This window comes from Rhincodon typus, chromosome 19 (genome assembly GCF_021869965.1).
Source record: "Rhincodon typus isolate 14 chromosome 19, sRhiTyp1.1, whole genome shotgun sequence".
NCBI classification, from domain to species: Eukaryota; Metazoa; Chordata; class Chondrichthyes; order Orectolobiformes; family Rhincodontidae; genus Rhincodon; species Rhincodon typus.
The window spans coordinates 26369369-26382174 of NC_063350.1; the positions used below are offsets into that span (position 1 = coordinate 26369369).

The 12806-nt window shown below is 39.0% G+C and overlaps 1 protein-coding gene across 1 annotated transcript in view; it reads left to right on the top strand.

Moving 5' to 3' along the window:
• The window catches only part of LOC109928564 (peroxidasin homolog), a 180858-nt gene extending 169725 nt beyond the window's left edge, over window positions 1–11133 (top strand). The window contains exons 21-23 of the mRNA XM_048608476.1: window positions 902–989; window positions 6597–6710; window positions 9823–11133. Of these exons, the coding sequence (XP_048464433.1) occupies window positions 902–989; window positions 6597–6710; window positions 9823–9918 (298 nt within the window). The 3' untranslated portion in view covers window positions 9919–11133. The remainder of the gene's footprint in view (window positions 1–901; window positions 990–6596; window positions 6711–9822) is intronic.
• Window positions 11134–12806: the final 1673 nt, after the last annotated feature.

The following is a 12806-nucleotide window of genomic DNA, read 5'->3' on the forward strand; positions in this document are numbered from 1 at the left end:
AATGGCATTTCTCCACCGTTTTATCAGAATTGATCTTTTCATCAGAACTGAGAAAAATTTGATATATTAATTGGTTTTGAGCAAGTAAAAGGAGACCTGGGGTACAGGGAAAATCTGTAATAAGGTGTAAAGAAGAGAGTAAATGATGAAAAGGATCCTGGTACAAAGCCAAATGGAATGGAAATGAAACAAGTAAACAAACTAAGTCCTATGGCATTTTCTGTTTTTACTCATTCTTCCAACCAAAATGTACCACAACACGTTTAGCCATATTGAAATTAATTTAAAATTATTATGCAAAATGTGCATGCTTCTTTATTTTTAAACTAATAAATTAGGATATCTATATTCTAAAATGAAGTTATTGGAATAATGAATTCTGAACATCACCTTGCAATCACTGTTCCAAATTTAATCCAGTTCCTGAAAGGTGAAACTGATTTTGAGATAGCAGCAGTAATGCTGTAATGAAAGAAATCACAGTCCAAATCCAACAACTAAAGCAGAAAAGACTAAAGCCACTTCAACTGAAGAAAGATCACAAATTAGTTTTGTTAAAATACCAGAGAAGTAAGGGCAGATATTAGCAATGACTATGTTTATATTCAAACACTGATCTTGTTATAAATCAGTTAATGCTAAAATAATTAATGGAGAAATTCTGTAAGATCATGTTAATTTTTTTTTGTTTAACATTGTCAACAGTAAATTCTAGGCTGCAGCAACCCGGAAATACAAATGTGTAATTTATAAATTAGAACAAAGACTACCCAAAGTGCCTCTCTTCCTATTCCATATAATACAAAAGTAATCTGTTGGCATCAGGCCCAGTTCTTCTAATTTATATCATGTTTATGATGTATTCTCAGTTTTGAGATTTGTTATATGGTCTTTTTTTTAGAGATGGGAAAGTTCAGGAAAAGGTTTCCAACTCCTCTTCTCTACAACATGACAATTGTGGAGCCGAACTGGAAATCCTAAGGAGAAAGGTGGGATTGTAATACACTCCCAGGCATTCTGTAAAATATATTACTGTTTAAACTTTACATGCAGGATCTAAAATACCTTGCACAATAGGTATAACTTTTTATTTACACTTTATAATTATATGGAGACAAAAAGAACTGTAGATGCTAGAATCCAAGGTAGACAAACAGGAGTGTGGAAGAACACAGCAGGCCAGGCAGCATCTGGAAGAAAGGAGCAGTCAATGTGTTGGGTATTACCCTTCTTTAGGACTGGATGGGGAGGTAGGGGGAGCTGCAGATAAAGGGGTTGGTGGTGAAGGGGTCAGGGTGGAATGGTGGTGATAGGTAGACACTGGTGGTAAGTACGACTTTGTGAAAGGGAAGATCAGTAGGTGGAATGGAAGGGAGGAGGTGGGGCTGGAAGGAGAGCCGGGGGATGGGTGGCAAGGTTATTTGAAATTGGAGAACTCAATGTTGAGTCCTCTGGTCCATAGGGTGCCCAGGTGGAAGATAAGGTGTTGTTCTTCAAATTTGCATTCCAAGTCGCTGCAATACTGGAGGAGACCGAGAATGGACAGGTCGGAGGGGGAGTGGGACAAGGAGTTGAAATGGGCGGTGACCAGGAGGTTAGGATGGCCGTTACGGGCCAGGTGGAGATGCTCGGCGAAACAGCCATCTAGTCTACGTTTGGTCTCACCGACGTAGAGAAGACCACATCAGGAGCACCAGATGCAGTAGACTAGGTTAGAGGAGATGCAGGTGAAGCTCTGTCTCACTTGGAAGAGCTGTTTAGGGCCCTGAATGGAGGTGAGGGCGATGGTGTGTGGGTATGTGTTGTACTTTTTACAGTTACAGGGTTACGGTTATGTTTATCTTCTGCCCTGGGCACTCCTCCAACGCACCCCCCCATCTTTATCTGCAGCTTCCCCTAACCTTGATCCAGTCCTGAGGAAGGGTAATACCCGAAAAATTGACTGCCCCTTTCCTCCAGATGCAGCTTGGCCTGCTGTGTTCTTCTAGTCTCCTGTTTGTCTATAATTATATAGACCACTTTTCTTGTAAATTACTTTTTTTGATTACCAAAGTGAGGTGTTTTGTGACGTGTAAGTTGGCATCAAGCATTCTCAGTGAAGCTCCCTTGCTTTGCCTCCTGTTACAAGCTGCTTGGAGACTGATAACTCTTAAGATATTCAAACATATCGGGACCAATTTAAAGGGACAAGATTTAAAGTTTTAATACTTTCACTGAAACAAATAAACTAAAAGCAATATTAATTAAACATTACCTAGTTGGCACCTAATACTCTAAACTACAGAAAAGATAACCATTATTAATGTTTTAACATGATCCCACACCACATACATGTATATTTGCTCACCACAGGATTGGTCACTATAGAAAATAGTCCACAATCCAATAGGATCATAAATCCTCATTTCTTCAAGTTGTAACATCAAATGATGATCAAAAGGTGCATCTCTCATGTTTAGGAGAATTCTCACACTGACGGTCAATAGTAAGGTCCATTGTGGTGATTTCTACTCCTGGTCTCTCCGGGGTATATCTTCCAGAGTCTTCAGGGTGCATAAGATGCAACTCTTCAATCAGAGACTGCCCTCTTTCCCACATCCTAGTGGAAATTGGCAAAGTATTTCTCCATTCTATTGACCACACCAACAGCAGTATTGTGAGACCATCCATGCTGTCCCCCTTGCTCACTGTCCAAATACTCAGAGACCAAAAGTTTGTCTCTGTTTAACCCAGTTGCTCTTGCTTCTGTTTTAAAGTGTGAATATTTTGCATCTTTGCTCTCGGTAAGTTTAAACCTGGAGTCCTAATCTTCACTTTCCTTGAATTAAAGAGATAGTCCAAAACATTAATTATCTCATATTCTTGCATAAAACCTTGCATTCACAACACAGTCATAATGGCAACTCTGGCAGAATGTTCTTTACAGAACAAGTTATGTTTTCCCATTTCCAACATCATTTTTTCATGCAGACCCACCAAATTGAGATTGTTGGTTTGCCCTAAATGTGACTAAAGTTGTATTTACATTTGCCAGTAAAAAGTTGACATTGTCACATTTAATTTAGGAACTGAAACTCTAAAGAGAAAACAAGATCTGCCTGCCAACAGTCTGCACTGGAATGCATCTAAGCAAAATAAACTGTTGGAGGTTTCATAAGGTTCTGGTTGTTTATTTTCATTATATTTCACCAAAAATCAGCCATCCAGCACAAAACTTCAATTTCAAATGCAAATCAGATTTGATGATCTTTCACATTGCTTTAAAAGAACAGCAAATAATCGTTTGTAGTATAGGACTTGAGTATTGCTGAGAAAAGACAAGTTTTGCTGAAGCTTTGCACTCATCAGGATGATCAGCAAGAATGCTGATTCAAGGGGAACAACTAGCATTTGTCCTGTATGACAGGAGAGTATGGATTGGTTGGTGAGTGGGCTCTGATTGGTAAAGCCTTTGCTGTGAAGTATGTCTCTGTTAATGCTGATTGACGGTAAACTACCAGGCTTTATTTAAATTTAAAACCGGGCAGGTTGATTCTGACTGGTCAGGACACTGTCCTACAAAATGAACCAGCAAATGCTGGGAGTGACGAGAACCAACAATCTGTCCTGTCCACCCAGGTGGACGTGACAGTCAAGAAAGCACAACAATGCCTCTATTTCCCCAGGAGGGTGATGAAATTCAGCACGTCCATAATGACTCATACCAATTTTTATAGACACACAATAGAAAGCATCCTTTCTGGGTGCATCATAGCTTGGTACAGCAACCCAAGACTGCAAGAAACTACAGAAAGTCATGAACACAGCCCAGTCTATCTCGCAAACCAGCCTTCCATCCATTGACTCCATCTATACTTCCCGCTGCCTCAGGAAAGCAACCAACATAATCCAAGACCCCTCCCACCCCAGTTATACTCTCTTCCACCCTCATCCATTAGCAGAAGATTTAAACGTTTGAATGCATGGAAGAACAGATTCAAGAACAGCTTCTTCCCTGCTGTTATCAGACTTTTGAATGGATCTCTCAAATGTTGATGTTGATCTTTCTCTGCACCTTCTCTGCAGCTGTAACACTGTATTCTGCACTCTATTTGCTATTTGATGCACTCTGCCTGTAAAGCATGCAAAACAAAAGTTTTCACTGCAATTTGACAATAATAAATCAAATCAAAATGGCTGGCATTTACCACATACATGATAGGATTCATCTTCATGGTTCACTGCACTGCACTGCACATATAACAGCTGCCCAAGACACGTACTAGTGATTACTCTGTACCCCTGTCTTGTCTGTGTTGGTTCTGTACAATGTGAACTGACCAAATGATAACTTGCTACAACCAGCTTTCAGCAGGTTTTCTCCTTACGCAGTAAGGATTCCTTCACATTTGTGAAGACCATATAGAACGTCACATCAATAACAATGCAATGTCTATGTGTGCATTTGACAGCCCTGGCCTTTTCAGCAATGGATCACTTGAGGAAGCCACAGATGTCTGTACTGCAGCATAATTGACTGATGATCTAGATCCACCATCATTGCATCAATCAGTATTTGTATTACTTGTAAACTCAGCAACTTGCACCGCTGAGTTCGTTTCAAAACCGTTCATGCTCAAATTGATGGTACTGCCATGGGATCCTAACTAGACATGGCTCTCTCAAATATCTCTGTTGGGTTCCACTAAAAACATTTTTTTTCAATGAAAGACATCTAAATAACTATCTCTTGCATTTTTCCAAGATTTATAGGTTTGTTTTCTATATTTGAACTCACAGCTGCATATAAGAATTTTCTTACATGTTTTTATGGGCTCCAAATTGCAGTCAAATTGATGTTTAACGTGGAACCATCAAATGATGCTCTACAGCATTTTCACTTCAACAAAGTAGGTGAAAGCCATTTGTTAGTTCATTTCTCAGGGCAGAACCCTTACCAATCAGTCAACCTGCCTGGTTTAAAATTTAAACAATACCTGCAAGTTAACAGTCAAGCATGGTCAAGGTGTATTCGCCATTGCAACATCCCTGTCAATTACAGCCCACTTGTCAGGCAATGGACACTCTCCTGTTAACAGAATAAATGTTACTTTTCACCTTGAATTGGTACTACTTATTAACTATCCCAATGAGTGCAAATCAAAAAGCTTCATCAAAGTGTCTTTCTTTCAGCTTAAAAAATTGCACAACAAACTGGCCCCACCCACAAAACTGGCAATGTCTCAAATCAAATTATTCACCTTGCCATTTTTCTGCCAATTGTATCTGTTTGTAGATCTTCAAGGAGGCTGTTAATTTTAAACTTGTTTTCTTAACCCAACTGTACAAGTTAGCACACTTTAAAAAACTTTTAATAATTTACTAAGAAACTGATTAATGTATCCAGTAAACAATTGCCATTTTGTCATTTTCAGTTACTTAAAATTAAGTTACTTAATGAACTGGACATTAAAGTATTTAATTTTTATGAACCCATTTTCAGTTATTATGATAAGTCTCACTAAATTACCACACTTACATTTACCAAGAAATATATTCCTAATGCAAAATTTTTTTTTTTATAATTACATTCTATTACACTGGTTCACAGCAGATTTTGTGTTTCAATGAAATGCAAATGAGTTTCGGCAAAAGTTCAGAAAAAGCTCTTCTCAAAACTCACATAATTTTGACCCCAATTTGCAACTGGATTGCCAATGACCCCCAAAGTGAAAACTGCTGCCCATTATGTTAATTGCCTGCATATACCTGCTCTCTCCAACTTAACCTATTTCATCTGTCATTTCAGCCACAAAAATAAATTGTCTTTTCAAATTTTACCCAGAGTATTGACATTAGGTCTACATTACTTCATGGAATCCATACCCTGACCGCATGTATAACTTGTTCTGACTTCTCCCAAAGGAGCAAGCTACTGCTTGCTGTGCTGAATTTGAAGTAGTTTTTCTGGTTTTAATTTCAAGTGCATATAACTGAAGTTGAAAGCAGTTAATTATTTTGCCTGCAGTACAGATGATATTTAACCCAAAGCTAATATAAATATGTAACAGAGCAACCAGCTGCATCACAATGGTCTTTTCATGGCCCTGTATTCCCTTGTATGCTGAAAATTATATGATTCTTAAGCAACTCTTCAAGAAGGCCTCTAATCATAGTTCACTCGGGAAAGAGTGGGGTTTTGCAGTACAACACAGTACTGTGCATTCAGCTTTATTTGCAATCATTAGTATTATATTTATTTTTATAAGTAGAGTTTTGTTTATTTTAAGCTCAAATTGAGTTTAGTTACATCAATGAGTAAGTGCAGCTATAGTGTGTAACTGACCCTGGCTAGCAATGAACCTTGGCCATACACATCAGAGCATGCCTTAATTCCATCCTTTGTTTTCAGGCTGATTGATCCCAAGTAAGATTGGTTGACAATGTGGAGGGAGAAAGTAAGCCTGGGTTCATGTAATGTGAATTAAATTTCTGGTTAATCGTGTTAATGGTGGTATAAATCGAAGAAAGTTGGTGCTTCTGAAAATATAGGAAAATCAAGGCAAGTAGTTTGTCAATGTGAACTTTTTAAACTACGTTTATATGTATTTGTATAGATAGAAAAGCTTGAAGCTCATTTGAAATTAACAGGCTGCATTGACAAGGCGGGGAACATAAGACATGAAGGTGAACATTGGCAAAAAGATCCATGCACATTGTGCCATTGTAAGGTAGGAAGTGAAACTCCGAAAGATGTAAAATGATCAAACTGGCAGTTATTTCATTAAACATAACTCCAGAATAGTATGATTGTTTTCTATCTGTGTTCTCAATGTTACAAAAGTTGTTTGAGTAGAAATTGGGCAGCATGTATAAATGGTGGTCAATTTGCTACCATGCTTGCAGCACAATTCATGCAAACGATGAGGTGATTCAGTTGGAGGTTACTTATCAAGATGGAAGTTAACTCAATGCTGTAGAACAAGGGAAATTTCCACTTCCACAGAGCCCAATTAGAACAGAAAACACACATATATCAAACAGATATTTAGTCATTTGTTTTAGAACGTTTTAATTGATATGAATGGATTCTTCAACCTCTTGATTTACTCATAAGCACATACAAAATGTAGTGCTCATTTTCAAATTGTATGATGCTAATGTTAATAGCTGAGGGTAGTGCCACCTAAAACTGTAGTTTTCATCAGATAGACATTTCACATGAATACATTTAGATTATCGGTATGGTAGTGAAATGATTGTTACTGCACTTGTCATTTGGACGCTGATGTGAATAACTCAGAGAATGCAAATTCAAAGCTTGCTTTGGCAGTATGAGAGTTTGAGTTTGATGTTAAAGAATCTGGAAATAAAATGTACTGATTAATTGCCCTCTGAGATGGCCTGAAACACTCAGCTTCATGTAGGGATGGACAATAAAAGTTGTCCTTGCCAGACTTGATACACCCAGAGAATAATTGAAAACCTCTTTCAAAATTCTCCTCAAAGTCAATTTAATCCATGTCTGCTGCTTAAAAGGCAGGTGTTGTGCAGTTTATTTCTTCATCAATCAGGAGGGAAAGGGTCTCGGAGAGGAAACAGGGGCTTGTGAGAGGGCTAAAAACCAGGAAACTTGGAGGATCAGGAGATTGGCAGAATCAACAGGGTGGAAGAATGGAATGCAGGGTCAGATAGACTGGCAAGCAGAAGGGAGGGCTGACTTGCAACATAAGACAGTCTCCATGTGGCCCTTTGAGCCTGCTCCACCATTCAATAAAAACCTAGCTAATCTGGTTGTGGTCTCGTCTCCACTTTCCTGTTTCCACTCGATAACTGTTGACGCCTTTGTCTATCAAAAATCCATGTAACTAAGTTTTGAATAAATTTAAAGACACAGCCACCACTACTTTCTGGAGAAGAGCATTCTACGCTCTGTCTTTCACTTAATGAGTTGTTATTCTCCATTTCTGTGTCTTAAGTGGGAGACATCTTATCCTCAAACTGTATCCCCAAGCTTCTACATTCCCCAGTATCCACCCTATCAACTCCCCTTAAGATTGTGCATATTTTAATAAGATCATCTTGTATTCTTCTAAACACCAGTGGTTTCCACTACCTTCAACATTCTCTCCCTCCACCACTGACATACGGTGGTAGCAGTGTGTGTTGTTTACAGAATGCACTGAACCAGCTTATCCAGGCCCAACTGTTTGTATGTTCCTTAAAAAGCACCTTCCATGCCTGCTATCTCTACTACTTAGTAGAAGAAAGGTATGGGAACAACATCACCTGCAGGTTCCCCTCCTTACCATGCACTATCCTGACTTGGAATGATATCACTGTTCCTTCACCGTTGCTGGGTCAAAATCTGGAACTCACCTCCTCGCAGTATTGTATGCATGCCTACAGCAAAGGGATGGCAATGAGTCAAGAAAGCAGCTTGCCACCACCTTCACAAGGACAATTGGGAGTGGCAAATAAATGTTGCCCAAGCCAGCAACGTTCATTAAAAAAAATAGAGCATATGCTAATTAATATATGAAAAGCAAGGTTAGACTTGGGACTGAATTATTAATCAGGGATTGGTAACCTGACACAGGGATGAATATAATGCCATCCTTAGATGTGAGTTCAGGGGGAGTTGGAGGAGCCACTTGATCAAGCACAAGAAAGTGGCATGGTGCTCCTGCTACCTTACTGAATCCCCAATCAACCCTTCTATGAGAAGGTTAAATATCAGCCTTCCTATTCAGAGGACAACTGAGGATTTCATTCACTGCCACTGATATCAACCAGAAGCAGCAGGGGACTGATCGTCTGTGAGGCTGCCCAGCTAAACTTATTGGTGGGGGCTGGCTCATGGAAAACCATACCCTTGCTCTTGCTTTGGCCCTCACTCCCCTCCCGACCTTCCTTTGCTCCCAACAACCCACATTTCCCCACCCTTGCTGAGTGCCACCCACAAAGCAACCCCCATCCCATCCATGATAAAAACCAAAAGAACTGTGGATGCTGTAAATCAGGAACAAAAACAGAAGTTGCTCGAAAAACTCAGCAGGTCTGGCAGCAGATCTGTAAGGAGAAAATCAGAGTTAACATTTTGGGTCCGGTGACCTTTCCTCAGAACAGACCCATCCCATCTATGTTCATCTCTAACTGTGATCCATGGCTATTCCTCCTTGCAGGCCCAATTTTACTTTAAATTCTACCTATGGGGACTAGTTCCAGGTCCAAAGCCCACATAACGTGCTTTAGTCATGCTCACTACCATTTTTCAAAGCCGATGAAAGGATCTGGGAATGGGGATACCATCTGGGATAGAAGGCAGCCTCCGTGCACCGGACAAATGATGGCTGGTGATGCCAGCAACTGAGTGAAGATGCAAACAGCAAGTGACAAGGCTGGGTTTTTTTTTTGTTTCGTTAAAATCACACAGCAACCCAGCCATGCTCCTGGAGTGGAGATCAGGGATTGGATTATGGTAGCAGCTGTGGCCCAGCAGCTATTGTGTGTGCTGGAAGGGTCACTAGCATGAAAAATCCTTGCATCCCTTACCTGCTGTGATCCCATCACGTTGGCCTGAGTATGGGCTGCCATATGGCCAAGTGGAAATCTTAGTCAATGTGGGAACAAGGCACTGCAATAAATTGAGGTAACCTACATTCACTTTGCTGAGGTGAATGCTTTCAAATTGGCTCAAGGTTGGGAATATGGTGGAGTACCAGCACTGAGGCTGGTGGTGCCAGATTGTGTACTCAACCACCACTCTAAACCTGATCCTGGTTGATTTTTGTTCTTCATTGGCGTATGTATAATCTCTTCAATAACTCTTGATTATTACAGGATACAGAGACCAAATGTATGGTGATAACCTGCCCCCAGAACTGCAAGAACCCAGTAACGAAGCAAGACGAATGTTGTCCTGTCTGCGAGAAGTGACACCAGTAAAGATGGCCAGTAAAAAAAAACAAAAATCAACAGATTATATCATCTCTGTTGACATCAGGCACTGAATACATCTGTGATTGTTTGAAATATTCTGCATTTTTATTACAGTTCATCTCTACTCTCTTCCCCACCACCTTGCAACCATTGGCCAGAAGCTTGGTCTTCATGGTCAACACGGACATATTGACTGTTAATTTGAAATAGTCCCAGTCTCTCAACTTTTCTCTCATGGCTGCCAGTTACAAAGTGCACTGTTTTAAAGAAACATATCCTCTTTACAGTGAATATCACATTGGGATTCCTGCAAACACAACATTTTTAACGATGCAAACTTCAAGGTGCTTCATAGTTACCTCAGAACAAGGGATTTCTCATCACTGTGGTGCTAAATATTTTGTTTTTATCATTTAGAAAGATATTACGTATTTGATTTTATACATTGTACCGAATTTTAAATTTGTTGGACTTGTTGCTATGTATACACTGTTACACTTTGCTCATCAGTTGGAGCTTCAATGATTTATATCATTGAAGATATAACTTGTTACACCAGAGTTGAAAGGTGAATACTCTTAAATTTTCCCAGTAATGTTTTTAGAGGTCATGCCCCATTTCTTAGGCTAAGTGTCATCAACCTGCTTACCAACTACAGTATGTTGTAAGAACTGGCCTGCATTATGATGTGTATTGTTTAAGTTGGCTGCTTTAAGTATGTGGTGAATTTTCTGTGGGTCCTTCACCACCCATCACATGATGAAAACTCGAGTGAGTGTGAGCTTTGATTTTTCCCTCAAATGAGTTTGTTATTTTCATGAATTATGTTCCTAATGGTGAAGGCACAAAGCGATGAACACAAAGTTGAAAATATATCCTTCACTGATATAATGTATAAATAAGAGAATCATTTGTCCTGGTCCCAGGTTTAAGGGTGTCTTTGAGTTTTTTTTTTCTGTTGCCAGCAATAACCATGCCTGGTACCAGCTCAAAGGCATTTAATTTTAGTGTATGGAAAGTCACAGCAGTGTGCCTGTCCTGTCCCCACCACCAGCTTGCTCTTGGAAAGTTACCCCAATGGCTTGTACCTGTTTTCACTGCTCATCATGTTGTAATTTCACTTGTGTATGAAGTGAAACTTTCTACATGACACTGTATGTACTTTGCCACTCTGGAAAAAAAAAGTCTTCAATTAAAAACACATGTATTTTTGCTGTTTTAGTCAAATATCTTTTTCTCCCAATATTGTATTCTTCTGTAGGAAAGTATTTGAAAAGTGAAATTTTACAGGGAAAGTTTCATTATTTCATTTATTTATTAGATTTGTGTTTTTACATGATTACTTTTCACTGAAATCTTCAGCTGAAAAATCAGAATCTCAAGCCACTCACCACTTGACTCAGCATATTTGTGTTTGAACACCATGCTATCCCTTTCTCCTTTAGCAAATGGAAATGCTGGTGGTAATTTAAATTTTTCTGTCAGAAAATAAATGCAGTGTTATTCGTGTCACATCCGTTATGAAAAGGGCATGAATGAGCTTTGCATTGATCTGATGGAAAACCAGACCAGGTTTCTATAATAAATACCCATAAGACTGGTATTATGTTCTCGTGGTAAAATGGAAATTAGCATCACCCCCACCATGAGGTGAAGAAGTGTCATAGCACAGTGGAAAGGTTAACCCTGTTTCTCTCTCCACAGACCTGAGTTCCTCCAGCATTCTCTGTTTAAGAAGTCTTCCATGTTAATCTACCTTTTGAGTACAGTGCTCTTTTGACTTTACAAATCTCCCAAAGAAATTCTTGCACACACAAACCTGAACTGAACGAATGAAGTGTGAGATGTTACCTTGGTATAGGTTTTACTGAATTGATTCATTGCAGCTTCTAATTGTTCTGTTGAAATCATAAGCATATAATTTGTTATTTAATACATTAGAAATTTTGGGCTTACATATCTTGGAATTTAGATATTTTGTCATAACGTGTGCCAGGCATACAACGCATGGCCTATATGCTATTAATCTCTGGAAAGTACATTATGAAATACTATAATTTCAATTTCAGTATTAATCATTGTTTAATTCAATAGCAAAGAGAAGAATTTACAATGCTGCATTCGTTTGTGATAAATTTTTGAAAAGATTTGTCTGGCCACACATTTTGAAATGAAGAGGCATATGATATCATAAATTAAGAGGACTACATCTCGAGTAAATTATTTCTCTTTGCAAGGTCTGCAACTCCAAATGGTAATGAGAAGAACTAATTGCATCCAGAGAGCCTTTTGTGCTAGTACATAGATAGTCCTACTAGAGATGGAGCAGTGCTACACGTAATCCTAGGGAATGAAGCCAGTCAAGTGGCTGAAGTGTCAGCGGATGAGCATTTTGGGGCTGGTGACATACCTGTGTGAGTTTCAAAGTCATTATGTAAAGGGATAAGGAAAGTGCAGAAGTTAAGTTTATAAACTGGAGCAAGACCAATTTCAATATCATTAGATAGGATCTGGCAAGCATAAATTGGGAGCAGCTACTTGCTGGTAAGTCTACATTTGAAAAGTAAGAATCTTTTAAAAGTAGTACAATGAGTATTCAGGGTCACCTTGTTCCTCTAAGAGTGAAGGGCAAAGGCAACAGGTCCAGGAAAGCCTAGGTGTCAAGGGATAGAAAATTTGATAAAGGAAAAGGAAGCATATGTCAGATACAGTGCATTAAAAACAGGGGATGCTCTTCAAAAGTATAGAGAGAATAGGAGGTTGCTTAGAAAGGAAATTAAGAGGGCAAAGAAGGGTCACAAAATATCTTTTGGCAGATGGGATCAAGGAAAACCCTAAGGCCTTTTATAAATTTATTAAGAGGATTAACTCGTAAAGAGTGGAAC